The sequence below is a fragment of the Colias croceus genome, chromosome 2 (assembly GCF_905220415.1).
Source record: "Colias croceus chromosome 2, ilColCroc2.1".
In the NCBI taxonomy this organism is placed as follows: domain Eukaryota; kingdom Metazoa; phylum Arthropoda; class Insecta; order Lepidoptera; family Pieridae; genus Colias; species Colias croceus.
The window spans coordinates 706,076-724,077 of NC_059538.1; the positions used below are offsets into that span (position 1 = coordinate 706,076).

At 40.0% G+C, this 18,002-nt stretch overlaps 1 protein-coding gene across 1 annotated transcript in view; it reads right to left on the reverse strand.

Moving 5' to 3' along the window:
* The window catches only part of LOC123698893 (protein crumbs), a 58,997-nt gene that overhangs the window by 31,272 nt on the left and 9,723 nt on the right, over positions 1 to 18,002 (reverse strand). The window contains exons 2-10 of the mRNA XM_045645709.1: positions 9,849 to 10,007; positions 6,155 to 6,366; positions 5,395 to 5,584; positions 4,453 to 4,549; positions 2,876 to 3,027; positions 2,324 to 2,443; positions 1,817 to 1,939; positions 1,237 to 1,379; positions 252 to 465 (exon numbers count right to left, since the gene is read on the reverse strand). Of these exons, the coding sequence (XP_045501665.1) occupies positions 252 to 465; positions 1,237 to 1,379; positions 1,817 to 1,939; positions 2,324 to 2,443; positions 2,876 to 3,027; positions 4,453 to 4,549; positions 5,395 to 5,584; positions 6,155 to 6,366; positions 9,849 to 10,007 (1,410 nt within the window). The remainder of the gene's footprint in view (positions 1 to 251; positions 466 to 1,236; positions 1,380 to 1,816; positions 1,940 to 2,323; positions 2,444 to 2,875; positions 3,028 to 4,452; positions 4,550 to 5,394; positions 5,585 to 6,154; positions 6,367 to 9,848; positions 10,008 to 18,002) is intronic.

Genomic DNA, 18,002 nt, shown 5'->3' on the forward strand with positions numbered 1-18,002 from the left:
TAGCTAGTATATTGGCCATATCACACGTTGCGACGCGCATGCGTGGGGTGCGGGGAGCGGGGGACGCACGAGCTACTTACTAAAGTAACATGTTGGACATCATACGACGAGTACAATATGGGGGTCTTCAAGCGTAGAGTGAACAGGTACCTTCTAGGGAAGCGCGCTCCATCTTAGACCGCATCTCAGCTTAACATCAGGCGAGATTGTGGTCAAGCGCTTCCCTATTACCAATAAAAAAAAAAAAATACCTTGTCTACAATGTGACCGTGGTGGGCAGGCCATATCCGCGCACGCCCCGGCAGTAGGGGCAGCGGGGGTGGGCGCGGGGGGTGCGGGGGAGGCTGGTGCTACACACAGGGGCGGGGCGAGCCCACGTGCGCACACGCAGCGGAACCCCGCGCCGTTGTTCTCTTCCACGCACGCGCCGCCTACACCGCAAGGACCGGAGGCACATGCTGACATCTGTAACATAAAAAATATTGTATTTGTGCCTGATAAATGTTGAAAATATGTAATGACGTTTCAAAAGTGCTTCTATAAGAAGTCTAATTGAATAAATAAATGTTTGAGTTTAGAGATAATTTAAAGGTTAGAGAATGATATAAGATGTTTACCACGACAAAATATCTAACCTTAAAAATTTCTCCAACTTTGAATGGCACTACATATATATTTAAATCCTTTGATCAAAGCTGCAAACTACTAGTTTTCCCAATAGATATGTTGTCAATTCGGGCCGACACCTAACGGACGGATTTGCTTTTACGAAATTTCGTCTACCCATTTTTAACCGACTTCAAAAAAAGGAGGAGGTTATCAAATCGGCCGGTATGTTTTTTTATGTATGTACACTGATTACTCCGAGGTTTCTGAACCGATTTACGTGATTCTTTTTTTGTTCGATGCGGGATGGTGTCGAAGTGGTCCCATAAAAATTTTATTCGGATAGGCCCAGTAGTTTTTATTTTATGAGCATTTTTGTCTTAGTGCAAGTTTGAAGTCGGTTGTTTTTAAAGCAGTTATCACTTGTAAATTAATTATTAATCTTATGTAATAATGAACTCTTACGATGTTCTAAGTGCAAGAAAACAGTTACTAATTATATAATATGTTATTTTAAACACTTAAAATAACAGTAACGTAATTATGTAAGTTTTTTGTGCATACCTATAATACTATTTGTTAGTTGTTTAGATTTCATTATGTATGTCTAAATAAATAAATAAACATTACCTTATGACACCGCTCGCCGGTATAGCCCGGCAGACACGCGCACACGTACGACCCGTACGTATCGTAGCACACGCCGTGCCCGCACACAGCGCGCTCCTCCTCGCACTCGTTTATGTTTGTTTCACAACGGGCGCCCGTGTAACCTGTTAAAATTATAAAAAAATATTTTAATTATCAAGTTAAAAATGCTTAGACAAGTGATATTTTTGAAGTGTAACTTCTCATCACGTCATGGAGAAAGGCGACGATTTTAGTATCTTTGAATCTTGCCAAAGAAGTTTCACTTCTGACACGTGTGCTCGGCACATAGGTCCATAAGTTCAATAAATAATAATCACTTCGTCTTACCACAAAAACTTTAGACAGGGTTTAACTTTAAGCGCGGGTTCTCTTTAATCTGGTTTTGTCGTATTTCACATAGACAACTATTAAAGTGGCAGATCTCTGGTTTAAAGTAAGACTGGGTTTAAATTGTTTTTGGTAAGACAGTGTTTACACTTACCAGTGTTAGTACAATCTCATGTGTAGTTATTAATATATTTTTTTACTTGAATATAATATAAGCAGTGTTTACACTTACCAGTGTTAGTACAATCACACGTGTAATTGTTAACAGCATCTACACATCTACCACCGTTGAGACACGCGGCGCCGGCCAGCGCACACTCATCTATATCTGTTTCGCAGTTACGCCCCGTGAAACCTGCGAATTAATTAAATTTGATGATATTTTTGAAGAATAATCTTAACAATTTTTTTCTTTGAGGTTAGTTGCATAATTCTCGTGTCTTGAATAGAAAATTTATCTTCCCATATAAAACTATTTTTATTGAAATTATTTAGTTTTATAGCATTCAAATGCTTTTTAAATAAAGTATAGAAAGAATTCGATCAGAAGGCGGAGTTTGCACCCGCGTGTTTCTTCTTTTCGAGATCTCTCGGCCAACCGTATTCTTTCTCGACTTTTAACTCCCAAGTTATTTGTGTGTTTATTCGATTGGTGAGTTATTTTTGTTGCTTTTTTTACTATTGTATGGTATGTATTTAAGTGTGTTTATTCTATTGGACGTGTATTGTTGTAACGCACCTGGCACGCAGTCGCACACGTACGCATCGCTCCCGGGCGGCACGCTGCACGAGCCGTTGTTGCGGCACGGCCGCGCCACGCACTGCGGGTCCAGAGACTCTTCCAACTCACAGTGAACACCTGCAATACATATAAGAGATTACAATTTTGAACAAAATATTAACCAATCTTTAAAAAACAAAACAAATCCAAAATTTCTCTCTTCTCTGTACGCACGCACGTACGCACTTACGTACTCAAGCACGCATGTATGCATTCCATATTCACGCACGCACGTACGCAATCACGTATTCACGCACGCAAGTAAGCATTCACGAACTCACGCACACACATACGCAATCACGTCCTCACAGACGCACGTACGCAATCACGTAAAAACGCACGCACGTATGCATTCACGTCCACACGCACACACACATTCACGTCCACACGCACACACACATTCACGTCCACACGCACACACACACATTCACGTCCACACGCACACACCCACGTTCACATCCTCACACGCACGTATACATTCCCATATTCACACACACACCCCCCACTCACCCCGATAGTGCGGCGGGCACAAGCACGTATAGTCGCCCCTCGCGTCCTCTACACACCGCCCCCCGTGCTGGCACGGCGCAGACGCACACGGGTCACCCGCGTCCACCTCGCAGTTGTTGCCCGTGTAGCGCGCGGAGCAGTGGCACTCGTATCTAGAGTACAATAGTCATTAGCAATTTGCAACTAGTCCGAGTTGATCCGGAATAAATAGAAATATGAATTGACCCGAAATAAAGAAGTAAGATATATAACATATGAGGAAAAGGGTAGTTTAGTTTTAATTTAGGTATAATAAATCATTTCTTTTAATCAGTATGAGTGAAGTTATAACAAACTAGCTGTGCCGCGCGGTTTGCCCGGTGTGCCCGCGTGGCTCCGCTTCCTGTTGGTCTTAGCGTGATCTATAATATAAAAATGAATCCCAAAATGTGTTGGTAAGCGCATAACTTTGGAACAGCTGAACCGATTTCTTTAATTCTTTTTTTATTATATTCCTTGAAGTACGAGGATGGTTCTTATGTAGAGAAAACGTGAATATGTACCACGGGCGAAGCCGGGGCGGACCGCTAGTAATATATAATATTACTCGTGAATAATGTAGCTTTCGAATGGTGAAAGAATTTTTAAAATCGGTCCAGTAGTTTATGAGCCTATTCATTACAAACAAACAAACGAAGTTTTCCTCTTTATAATATATGTGTAGACAAACGAAAAACAAACAGACAAATTTTTCATATTTGTAATGTTATAAGTTTAGAAATCCATTAAAATAACTTATTAGTGAATTTCGAGAAAATAAAGAAACAATAAAAGTTCGCGATGCAGTCAGATTTATATTCTGATGCTTGAAATGAAACACAATGGCCGTGAATCCAAAAATATATTATTTCTTTAATCAATTGAAGTTTTTTTCAACAGCCGAGTAAATTTTAAGTGTGTACACTTCCAAAAGTGATTTGCGATTTATTTTCATATTACCCAATACCCATATCAGGTGGAACGGATGGAACCTACCATGAAGCAAGCTACAATAGAAAACTACTTTAGCGAGTGATCCGAATCTAATTGCCTAAACTAGAAAGTAAGGGGTTAATGATTAAGCTAACGGAATTTAAAAGGGAGTAAATAACATGGTTTAATCTATACTAATAAGTATTATAAAGCTGAAGAGTTTGTTTGTTTGTTTGATCGCGCTATTCTCAGGAACTACTGGTCCGATTTGAAAAATTATTTCGGTTTTAGATAGCCCATTCATCGAGCAAGCTAGTGTTCTATAAATTTATAACAACTACAGAGTTCCTTGCCGGCTTTTCTCTGTAGCATCTAGAAGCGTTACGAGCCTGTGGTAAATGCTAAAAAGTATTCTGCTGATTCAAAAAAAATTGCTGAATGACAAAGAGCGTCTGTGCCGAGCACACATGTCAGAAGTAAAACTTCTTTGGCAAGATTCAAAAGTACCAAAACCGTCGCCTTACTCCATGACGTGAAGGTATTGCCTACAAGCGACCTTGAAATTTTACTCTCAACGCACCTAAAAAAGTTTCACTGCAATAAATGTTTGAGTTTGAAAAACATACTTATCATGTCTTGAAATGCAGGTCCCGTGTCGTAAGCAGGGTTCGTTGTAGCAGTGGTCCTTTGGCGGGATTCTGAGCACGTCTTTTCTATCTTTGCCTGTAAAACAAATATTAGAAAAAAATCGGATAAATTGTGATGTCCAGTTATAACAGACAAATGATTCAATGAGGAATAAGCTGATAACCAAACTATCAAATATGGAGAAGATCCTCAAATAAATCTTTGAATTGAAATCAAGAGCAACGATGATGATCCATAACAAGATAACCTTTAGTATGATGAGTATCGATATAAAAAAGGTAATTGGGATTAGACATTGCCAACTAAACTATCAAATATGGAGGGGATGATCAATCTCCTACACTTTGGACGTAAAATAAATGATCTAGAATACTCTAAAAATTCTGTAACATTTAGTTATTAATACATTCCAAGTAAAATATTAAGACAATCATTGAGTAAGTGAACTGAATGGGAAGAATTTTATAATATGTATTACCAAGCGATGCATTTTTTGTCAGTCTTGCGTGAAAATTAATTGTGCATGACGCTATTAACATGAACCGCACCTTATAGTAACACAAGTGATAGTGAGATTTTTTGTTCTAATTTTCTATAAAATTCGTCTAATAAACAATTATTAATATATGTATATTCACTTTCATCTTCTTATAAAATGTGTAAACTATAAACGGTAAAAATGTTAATTCACTAAATATGGCAGCTTTTAAGTTTTAATTTACTGGTTGCTCGTTTTGGATTGAAAAAAAATGTCATGCACTGTATCCAGGCTATCTTATACAACGGATTGTCCAGTCATGATCAGCTCATGTAGTCCAACTTCAGATCAGCCTATACCTCTCACTGAAATTGTACTGTAACCCCCACACTAACCAAAGAGTTTTCTTTTTTATTTTGGAAGGACTATTAACTACACTCACACTCATCAGTAGTCAGGGGGCAGTGTCCGAACTGCACGTTGGTCTGCAGCATGTAGGCCGCGTGGAACTCGAGCTGCGGCCCCTCGTGCAGGCAGCCGGAGAACACGTTGCCGACGAGCACTACCGCCCCACCGGCCTCTAAAGCGCCGGGGGATAGGAGCTCGCCGTTCCATGTCACGTTGGATATTACCTGGAGGATGTGGAATGTATAGTGGACAAATGTAGCAGTAAAGAACGTTGCATAATAGATAGTCTTGTATTATATTCATTATTGATAGACAAAATTGGTGACAACGTCTTAAGGCCGATTGTGCTTCTTTGTCGCTCGTTCCGCGCTCTCGCTTGCACTTCAAGCCTTATGGAACGCCTCAGAGCGAGGTAACGCCGTATGAGTCATGTTTTTTCGTGCGTGCAGCCGGCTCTATCGAATTATAAGACGTTGTCACGTCAAAAAAGCTAAGACGATGGGTAGTAGTACATTTTGTTTACTGGTCAATGGAAGGCGTTATTTTTCGGAAGCTTCGCAGGCATCAATTGTTTAATGAGTATTTTTTGTTACGAGACTGAGTCTTAATTATGTTCATCCAACTCGACTTCTTCCAAAAGCTCATAGTTAAATCAAACCATATAAGTAGTAACATAAATAACTAGAGACTTTTTTCGGGAACATTAAAACATGCCTTGCATATGAATTACATATTATTTTGTTGTATTTATGAAGATGGCATATTCAATAAACTTTGCCTCTTCCGAGAATTACCTGCGTCTCCTTATCAACTTCCAGCAGCAAGGACGGCGGGCTGGGCCTGTACCGCAGCGCGACCCAGTGCCACACGTTATCCAGGGTCTCCTTCATCAGGCCGACCTCGCGGTGCGGCTGGCCGGGCCGCGCCCACGACACCACTACTTGCTCGTACAGCGCCGTCACGTGCAGCGTGTAGCCCTCGAAGCGCTGGGAGAATAGCTCGCCGCCTGGGGAAAAGAAAGTAAAAAGATGTATAATTTTTGTGTAGTTACATTCATGTATTCAGGTAAACTTCGTTTACAAACGCCTCTAAATTGTCAGAGTATAGAAAACTAATTATATACCACCGCGGGCTCGGAAAGCAGTTTCTGCAGAAGAGACGGCAAGAAACTATGTAACTCCTCTTCTAAAATCATATTCATGTAGCTATATACAACCTATTGAAATCATTAAATGGTCGATGAAAATGACACATCACAAATTAATAAGGTTTCTATTGTAAGAAAAAAACATTGTCATGAGAATGTGCAACGCAAAGTCCCAACCCAAGGCCTAAAATTACTTTATCCATAGCATACCTCCAAAAACGGTTAAAAAGTAGCAACCCGCCGTGTTAATAACGAGTAACAAATTATAATGCTTTTTGTCCCCTAAAGCGAAGTACATCAAGTTAATGCAGTCGCCGACCGACCACTTTTTACTGACGCATCTGGGCTTCTCCGAACTTATTGCAAGTGGTAGTCTTGATGACCATTTTAGTTCATTCGGATTTCACATGCTGCTCGGTTATACGTGTAGGGAATGTAGATCATGTATTAATAGATTTGCGATGTGATGGCATGGTGAATGAGGCATTTTGATACATTGACCATTGTAAAGGACATTGTCGGCCTAAGTTTTTTGGTAGTACTTACGTCTCATCTCAGTTGAAACTACTTTACGGACCGGTGATATGTTATAAGTTTTAACTTTTCCTGCAATGTTTAATTACAAAAAGTAATGTAGGTGTAATTTGCGAATACTTATTATGATGGCCGTAATAATTTTCATCATCTACATAATATAATTTCTGATTATTTTCAAATACTTATTTTCTATGTAGATATTTAACAAATTTTACATTCACTTCTACACTTTAAAATCACATCCGAAAGTGTAAGCAGTACACTTTCGACAAACAAAATGATAAATATTCCAAATAGCGCCAAAATCCGAATATGGACCGGTCATCGACACGACCGTGATTGCCGGTCGATAGTCACGTAACATCATATCAATAGGCAATAGCACAGCCGCGTCAGGTGCGTAACACAGCGGTGAGCGACGCGAACTGCGATTACAATACACATTAGGTAATCTTTGAGGCTGTTTTATTTAAGTACAGATTGATGAAGAATTGTCAAATTATGTATTGTCTAAAATGCGATCAAAGTCTAGAAGATGTCTAATTTTCCTATTTCATATCGTATAAAAGGGGCAAAATGAACAATATCTGCGCGATTACTGTGACCATAACACACTAGTCCTCCCAACATCCTGCTTTCTACTGATATTGTAAGCGCAAAAAAACAATTAAAGACCGTTCTTGTAATTAATAACAATACATCAGATTTTTAAACACATTGATACAAGTAGGTATTTTCCTAGTTTAATCGCTGCCGCTCCGCCCATAGGCGTGGCTGTACCACAGCCGGCAGCGGCCTGCGCGCAACCCGACGCGGTTAGAATATAAACAGCCAATTTAGCGGACTCCGGACACAAAAATTGCATAGTTGGCGACGATTTATGTCATAATAATATTGAAACGTTAGAATTACTTGTACCACCTCCGCCCCGTGATGGTATTTGCTTTAGAAGTGTGCTGTTTTTCTGGTCGTTCGATTGAAACCATACTATGATAAAAGTAGGCTATAATATCAAGGTCTAGGAGTTTAGAATGGATTAATTTCTCCATTTCTTTTTTCTCTCACGAGTAAGAATTACTATATCGGAATCAATTTTAATTTTAGAATGTTAGTAGTTATCGCATTTAATTTCCGACAATCGGTTGCCTTTTGTGAAATGCTCAAGGTCTTGGGAAGGTTTGTAATCTACGAATAAGAATGGACAATTTGTTTACGGACAGTGCTCTCGTAATTGCGAAGATCCACCACAATTCAATGCCATTTATTTTTATACCATAGATATGCAAATAAGATATTTCAAATTCAAACCTATATCGATATACTATGGGAGCTTATCACATCACTTAAGTTGCAGCTGTAGCCAAGAAAAAGTACCAAAAGAAGTGTCGGCTCTGTTGATTTTGGCAACAAGATTCCGACGCCTTAATAATACCTAATTTTGGCTAATCAAAGCTCATTTTTGCTAATCAAGCGACATCATTTTAACTACGTAACATTCAAACATTCGCAATAACATTCGTAGAATGATTTCGAGCTGTTACAATGTGGGGGCACAAAAAGTGTCCAAATAACCGGTCACGTATGACGTAATTGGTTACCAAACAAATACTAACAATGAGTGTGAGGAAACCATAATCAATTGATACGCATCAACTGCTTAATAACTTTAAATGTTTTTGTGAGATGAGCCAAGTGTGATTGCAATGAAAAGTAAAGACACCTTGAAAGCCTCAATTATATAATTATGTAATGATGTACTTATATGTAATAGTAAAGCGTTGTTAGGTACATAAAATAGTTTAATGTCATTTGACCCATGTGCTTTGTATAGGTATCGAATAACCGGCATATTATATAATCCCATCTGTAGTCAAGCAGATACAAGATGAGAAATATGTACGTATTGTGATGGTACATAACTTGGCATGTTATATTTGTTAGGTTCTATTATTATTTATCTATATAATTTACCTAGACGAAGGGCTTTGCAAGCTTAGAGGAGGTGAGCGAGCGCCAATATGCGTGGAGCAGCGACGCGCGTCACACGTTGACAAATTGTGAATATTATATAACTTATGTGAAGAATACTAATAAAAGTGTTATTTGAAGTATTTGCTGGTTTAATTGAAGCTGAAGAATCCTGCGACAATATATTACAGTAATATAGTTGAAAATGGTTGTTAAATGTTCAATTCATGCTCGCATACGTATCACTCTCTAACTATAAGTTGTACTCGCGACTTCGTTCGCGTGGGAGTCAATAAGACGCGGTTTTTCCTGCGTAATTTGCAACATATTTCCTTGTTACTCTTTTCTTATAGGTAATTCGACCCTATAGGTTCTAAGATTAGTGCATTCAATCAATGTAAATATCTCTTCTGCATTCTTATATGCTACAGGATACATAATAATTAATAACATAGCACACAGCAGGCATCACTCTTAGAAATCGTAAAAAAATTGTCAAAAAGAAGGAAGTGGGCACCCGATATATGTACAGATGAAGATGCAGATGAATTTAACCAGAGTTAACGCTCAACAGTTTTTTTTTTTTATATGTAAGAGGAGGCAACAGAGCAGACACGTCACGTTAAGTGCACTGCATAGCCCAAAGGCAACAGCAATGCCGCGGCCGGGGACATTGTCAGTGCGTTGCCGGCTTTAAGGTAGGAGTACGCTCTTTTCTTGAAGGTCCCTAAGTCGTAACCATTTGGAAACACCGCGTGAGGAGTTTTAAAATATTTTGTATCTAATAGTAATAGTAATTATTACAGTAAAGAGTACCATGTTATGACGTCACTCACCAACGCAAGTGCGGTAACTCAGCCCCACCAGCTGCTTGAGGGATATCGGTCGGGAGAGGCGGATGTACGAGCTGCCGTTGAAATAAGCTTCTGGATGGTCGGAGGGCCCGAGGGGGCCCGCCGCCTCAATGTGCGGTGTGAGGAGGAACACGATGCATGCTGGAAATAAGAGAAAAATTATATACCTACATATTATGTTTTGGAGATGTGCATTACGGTTATGGTAACAATTATGTTAACGATACATGTTTTAGTCAAAAATTAATTATAAATGTCTCGATTAAGCAATGATTTACAAGAGCACAGGAGCTAATCCAGTTCAGTAACAATAATATAATTTACAATTTACATTTTATCATTAAATTAAATTTTAAATTAAATTTTTAATATAAAATTTTATTGTACCGCTTCTACAAGATTTTGCAGATAAGCAGAATCAACCAATAATTCATCCATCATCATAAAATAGTATCAAACTCATAGCTAATCGCCCACATCACCAGTCACCAGATCACATCCATTCGAAATCATACAGCCGGTTATTACACCGGGCGGATTACCGCGTACTCCACTTAATCGATACACGCCGCGAGTACCGAGTGAACTAATCGAATTACAATCGATTCGTCACGAGTCATCGCAGCGCGGGCTGCACCATCGCGAAAGTACGTGAAATGAGAAAGTCAGGCGAGTCGCATCAAATATCGCTCCATGGGAAACCTTTCGAGATGTATTGTGAACACGAAAGCTCGAAAACTTTCTTGGAAAGTGATGACATGCACGTAAGACAATGCACTGTTACGATTGTTTTGATTTACATGTGCGAGTTATGTTATTATATTTGTGCGGCTCGGTGTCAATGACCGTTTCGCAGAAGTGAAATTTTGTTACAATTTCAAATTTCAATATAAATTAAACAGAGCTTATATCATGATAACCTGAGATGTCTATATCATGAAACAGAGAAAACATTATGTGTGTTATCAGTGTTATCTTCCCTCTCCTAGACTACCGAATCATCCATACCTTTATAACAACAAAAAGACTCTGACAATTTCGAAAAAATACATAGCATCCTAATCAATCAAAACGCTTGCCAAACCCTCCCGTCGCATGCAACTTTACTTTCCAACATATTCACCGTACAGCGTACTTCTAGCAGTTACAATTAGTAAAAGTATATTTAACGACATACACTCCCACCATCGGACCACGTTGCGTTACAACCAGTTATTGGGCATTCATTACACAAACAATAGCTGAAACACGACTAATAATATAACCTAGATTCACTAGATCGATTGCCTAATTCAATTAATCGTACCCTTATACATTATAGTATAAGACTTTGCATGCAGGTTAGGTCAGATTAATAGCCTGCATTGAAATTAGGTTATCATTGAATATTATTTTAAACAGATTTTTATGCAAAGACATCGTCAAAAATTTAATTGATAGAGGATTGCCCGGTTGTCGAAATTTTACCTTCACATTTGTTGCCGATATTGCAATGAAACACATTCGAAAAAAATGCATTGTAATACTGTTACAACCATTCGGGTATCATCGCAATACCTTCACAGCGAATACTCTTAAATACGCATAAGAAGGACAAATAGCTTAACCCAGTACCTTGGTATCTACGTGCTAATCCGGATTATAATACCGAATTATAGATCAAGGAATTACAAACACAATCCATTTTCTTGATTTTCTCCTTTATAATCGATAGTATATTTTAAATAATTATAGACACCATAATTGTATATTCAAGCCCAATAGAAACAATGGCAAAGTTTAACCGCTTGAGACCGCCATGCAATAATGAGCAACTTTATTGGAAATCATGTCAGATTAATTGCAACAAAATTACTATGCCTTCTAATTATGTTACACCGCATTTACTGCTTGTGATTTCTGTGCAAAAATTATATGATTATTTATGCATTAAGCGAATGAATGTTTCACACGCGCATACTGAAGACAAATTAGCAACAGTGTGGTGTTAAAAATGACAAATTCAACATACGATGGCTCCAGTGTTTTCAATTATAAAAAACATACCATCCTCCCATGTTTTATCTTGTAGGGTAAGAGACTGATGATTTTACCATCAGTTGGTTTACCATATAGGGGCAAGTAAGTTGTAAGCCTTCTCTGCCTGAGCAAGCCAACACTTTGTGTAGACACAACCTGGCATCGAACCCAGAACCTTTCTTTCCTCTCGGTTACATCATCCGGTAAACGGTCATTCTTGGGTCATTCTATCAGTATATTTCCACTTTAATCAATTCTTTATGAGATTAAGAAACTCCCCGAACGTATTATACCTTATAACTAAAGGCATACCTACTTAGCGTTAAGTTTTAAACGGATTATGTATAATACGCCAAGTATGATTAAGTTACTATCGATGTGTCAACGGCATAACTTAATAATCGGAACTGAACACAAAGTAGGTAATGACTTCTCTAGGGACTGTCAGGAGATTTGTAAAGTTAATGATTTGATTTGTAACTTCTGTTATTAAAAGTATGGGCATTTTAATAAGAGAATATAAAATGTATTTTCATTCGACTGTGGAGGACTTAGACCTCGAGTCTAATAGACTAATATATCCTTTTAGATGTTCGTTGCCGATCAATTTTGTACCACCAGCTTCCTTAACACCTTTCAAAAACATGATTAATACAGGCATTTTATCATCTCCAAATTGGTAATTCTTGGCTTGTCCATTCAAATCGTTCGCATGACTCATTTGAGACAATGCTCGAGGTTTTTGTCTAATGAATTATATGTAAACGTGACTGTCGATTTAAAACAATCCATCGCTATTGTATTTAGTATTTTCTGTACCTCAGAACAATGATAGATAAGTTGCTATAAATTCTGAACATGAAATTTAAAACTAAAATCACGCTTCCATGAAATTATGGTATTGTCACCGATGCTCGATAAGGGCGACCGTACACGGACCGCTCGAGCAGTTAACGGCTGAGCGACGTACACGGACGGCTCGAGCGGTCGGTCGTTGACGGCTCGAGCCGTCGGTTCTTGACTGCTCGAGCCGTCGCTACCAACCGCTCGAGCCGTTGATTTTTTGACTAGTCGCGTCATTGATTTTCAGGGGGAGAGGAAGCCGTCGACGGCTCTAGCTTTTTTTTTTTTTTTTTTTTTTTTTTTTATGGTGTTTCTCAATGTTAGCCAGAAGGGCTTTTACATTTTAACGCGGACGCGGGGGTGAACTGAAGGTTCACCCTGGTAGCGACATGCACAAGGGCGTCCCCCCTTGACGGGGACCACGAACCTCGGCTTGAGCTGTCGCTTGAGTGGAGGAGGCCAGAAGGGCCCTAATCGGACGGGCGCTCACCCGGGTGGGCGCGGGAACGCGGAACAAGGGACCTCGTCTTCGCCGGCGAAGACGGTGTACGCTTTCTGCTGTGGTGTGTGCGGTGTCGCGGTTTGTTCGACGTTGGGCTTCAATCGCCGAGTCTAGCCGTGCGTTAGCTTTGGTAATATCATCGTCGGAGTCGTCCAAGACATGTCTCGGCCGCCTATGACGATGAGTGGGATCGGGTTTCGCGACGTATGCGATGGCCTTTGTCACCAATGGGTTAGGGTGGTTTTTAGCCTTGTCGAAGTAGCGCTTAGACGCTTGCTTCATCCATTGGGCTATGGTGGGGAGTTCTAAGTCCCTATGTAGGTCCACGTTACGCACGAACCAGGGCGCTCCAGTCGCTGTTCTCATGAACCGCGACTGAATCGTCTGGAGCTTGTGTATGGAGCTGGGAGCGCAATGCGCGAAAACTACACTACTATAAGTGAGGATTGGACGGACCACCGTTTTGTAAAGTGTCACCTTATTTCTAAGGGACATTTTACTGCGTCTGTTAATAAGGTAATAGAGCCGGCTAAGGACATAGCTGGCTTTCTTACGGACTGCCTTAATGTGGGCTTTAAATGACATGTGTGCGTCTAGAGTGACGCCTAGGAATTTAGTGTGCTTTTGCCATGGAATGGCTTGGCCATAGAGTTTGACACTATCTATGGCCTCGGGGCCGCCGCGCCTGAAGAGCACGGCGGCGCTCTTGTCGGGGTTCACAGTGATACCCCATTTGCGAAACCATTTGCCTAATGCATCGGTCGCGGATTGTAGGAGTGGAGCTATTCTTTTGCGGTATGGACTCGACACGTAGAGTGCCGTGTCGTCCGCGAAGAGGGATAATTGCACTTTATCGTGCTTTGGGATGTCGCTAGTGTATAGCGCGAATAGGAGGGGCGACAAGACGGAGCCCTGAGGGACTCCGGCCTGGATGGGGCGTGAAGACGAGAGCGTGCCGTCTAATCTGTAGCGAAAGGACCGGTTAGACAAGAAGTCTCGTATGATGAACACGAGACTGTCTGGCACGCCGAGAGTGTACAGTTTGTAAATCAAACCGTTGTGCCAGACCTTGTCGAACGCCTTCGCTACGTCAAAGAAGACCGCTCCCGTTCTGTGGGGTCTGAGGCGGGTGAGGCCCGCGAGAATGTACTCCGTGATGCGGTGTACTTGGTGAGGACACGAGTGAGCTCGTCTAAAGCCGAACTGTTCGTCTGGGAGCAGTTTTTTGGCAATGACTGCGTCCCAGAGGCGTTTGGAGATGATTCTCTCATAGATTTTCCCCAGAGAGCTGAGGAGACTAATGGGACGGTAGCTAGATGCCACGTTCCGGGGTTTTCCCGGTTTGTGGATCCCGATCACAATTGCTTCCTTCCACTTAGCGGGGAAGGTGCAATTGGCCAGGAGACAATTAAAAGTAGCTACTAGGAGAGCGATAAGGGCGGGCGGCAGGCTTTTCAGAGCTCTATTGGGAATAGAGTCTCCGCCTGGGGACTTTCTACTAGCGAGTGATTTGATTAACGATTTTACTTCGGTGGCCGTCGTTGGTGACAAAGGCTCGGCATCGGTACGAGGGCTTGCGGTTAAGCGTGCGATCTCTTGATTAACTACGTTAATGTGAGTCGAGTCGGTCAAGTCGAGACTGGGGGAACATTGTTCCTCTAAACTGTCAGCTAAGCATTCGGCCTTCTCAAAATCGTCAAAAGCGGGAGGTTGATTAGGGCGAATGAGCGGTGGAGTGGCGGCAATGCCATCAGATTTGAGAGACCTCGCAAGCCGCCAGTAGGCAGTGTGCGAGGGAGAGAGTTCGCTGAGTAAGGAGTCCCACCGCTCGTTGCGTAATTCTTGAATTCGCTCTCTTACCTCTCTCTGTAAGGAACGAAGAATGAACGAAGAATGAACGGCTCTAGCGCAGTCAACGGCTCGAGCAGTCAGTGTATGCCTCACGACCGCTCGCGAGCCGTCAACGGCACGATGGAATTTCATCATGCAGTTGACGGCTTGAAGCGGTCGCGACGGCTCGAGCCGTCACGTGTACGGCGGTGAATGAATGCCTATAGTTCACCGCGCGGTCTTTGTACGGCCGCTCTTAGGGCGGCCGTACACGGACCGCTTCAAGCAGTTGAGACCGACTGCTTGAAGCCGCGGTCACATACAAACATACAGATGAAGCTAATAAAAGCGTGTTAAAAAAGATCTTTAATAATAGATCGTAACGTATTTATGATGCCTCATAAAATATAAATAAATAGCGTAACCTATAATAGCATTAAGACTAAAGTTAGTAATGAAGTCTTTTAATTAGACCTATTTATATTTAAAGCAGCAGGGATTACATAAACCCCTGCAGCACCATGTAAATGCATTGAAATAAACAATAAGCCATACAAGTTGTATAAATGGATTTTACTCCATTTATGTTAGTGTCGCAACCCAGGGTTCTAAACCACCATAACATCATTAACACTTATTTATGTACTATCTGCTATAAATCCTGTCATTATATTATACAACACGTAGCTATCCCATGCGTGATAAATGATTATACTATAACGATCGTAAAAATAATTCTATAGAAAATCAAATTTGCGGAGCATTTTTGGCACGAGTAACGTTTAGCTACTATTATGTATCTGTGGCACGAGTTCGGACTTCAGACAAGTGGAAAGTCAAAAAAAATACACGAATAAAAATACACGAATCGTATGAATGCGCTTTTCCAGCTCCTTCATCGTTTTACACAATTTTTGTGTCATACACCATTAAAATTAGCGCAAAAACTACGTGATAAACGTATTATACACAATTAGTACAATCAGAATTAATTTAGAAGCATTTTAGGATCATCATATTCCGCAGATATTGAGAAGTACATCCATTTCGAGAGAAATTTGTACAAGAAGAAATCCGGGTGACAATTATTAACTTTAATTTCATACTTAGATATTTTAATTGTTTGTAAAAATAAATTATGTATTTATAGTCTTAAAGATGACTAGACAATGCTTCGCCTTGCCCAGGCACGTACAGCCTCAACTGATTTGATGATCACGTATTCACTTCCTGTTCCTAATGTTGTTTATAGCATCTAAAATATATTATCATTTGCATTTAGTGTAAAGTACTGCAATTATAGATAAATTAAAATAACGTTACATTTGATGTTATTCACCGTGATATGGAACAGACAGAACAACATTTGCCAGTGAAGCTAACTTTTACGTTATAAAAAAACTGAATACTTTGTGATATTTACAGTTTATAATTAGTTAAACACCAAATTATTTTTAATTAGCAAACTAATTTAAAGCGTTTTCTTTGTATTTTTGGATAAATCCGTAACAATCCGTAATGACAAGAAATCTCATCGGTAGTTAGGATAACAATGGCCAATCAAAAATACCGCAATGAGGCCTTGTCGGGTTATTGTAAGGCGAAATGAATACCTCGAGCTAAATATTATATTATTAGCCGACTTTAAACAGGAGTTTTTACATAATATGATATGAAAATCTACAAGGTTAACCCAAATAGGACATTTACATTAATAGGTACAAGTAAATTTTAATACATTTCCCTATCCAAGCTTTTTGAAAAAATGATAACTAAGTAAAAAGCGCTAAATTAAAAAAAAAGAAACAAATTATTACAGAAACGTGCCTGGTCGATGAAAACAAAACAAGTCGAATCGTTAAGACTCATTTTAGAAGAGTTAAAAGTGCTAAATTAAATTAATAAAATGCTATGCTGCTAATCTAAATTAAAAAAATGTCCCGTTTTCGTAAAAACCTTTTTTATTATTACCAACCCACAATGACTCAGTTTTTACCGGAACATTGACATAAATCATAATAAATTTTACAACCATGAAACTATTCCACAATACTCTTTTACCTGGCATTCGCGTTTAACCAATCCTAAATTCCAAGAATAGAGAAATACCTCATTATAGCCATTAGTTCAAGTGCTACCACATGTATTTAAAAGTTGTTTTAAAAGGTTTCATAAGTATCTTACACATTCTGTATACTTTTTCTCACGCCTCGTCTGTCTTTAACAGCAATTTACAAATCAATGAGTGCTTAAAAGCAAGAGATCTTCCAAAGTTACGTAGGTTGTTAAAACCATTTTTTTTTTTCGTTTCTCAATGTACATCTACGATTCACCTTTTATGTTAACTTTTGTGTCTCAATGGTTTAAATGGCGACTGCGCAGATAAAGTAACTTCTCCCGGCCAGCTTTAGGCAGATAAATCTTAACCTTTACACCTTCCAAACCATCGCATTGAATTAATTAAGTGTAAAAATATTCAATAGCTGGGTCCACACCGGACGATCCACCGCGATCCGATCGCGCGCGGCAGGCGCGCGATCCAAAGATGCGGGTGGTGTGGACGTGCCGCGCGCGATCCATGCACTCGTTTTGCCGCGCGCGATCCCTACCTCGTGCGATCCGTTAGCGGGCGGTTTTTGTACCCGCTTCAAAGGTGCCTCAGTTGCGTGATGCGCGCGGTGTGGTCGGTTGTGTTTTGGTTCGCGCGATCCACCTCACCTCAGAAAGTCATGGATATCTCGGAAAGTCGCCGTCTGATATCTTTGTACAAAAAATTTCCATGTTTATGGGATCCCAAGGATTCGAATTACACAAATAGAGGTGTCAGGGATGATGCATGGCGTCATATTTCTTGCGAAATGGGGAAGTCGGTCGAAAATCTGAAGAAAATATAATTTGTATCATTCTTTCTTAGCTTGTTATCCAATAATGAACACAATATC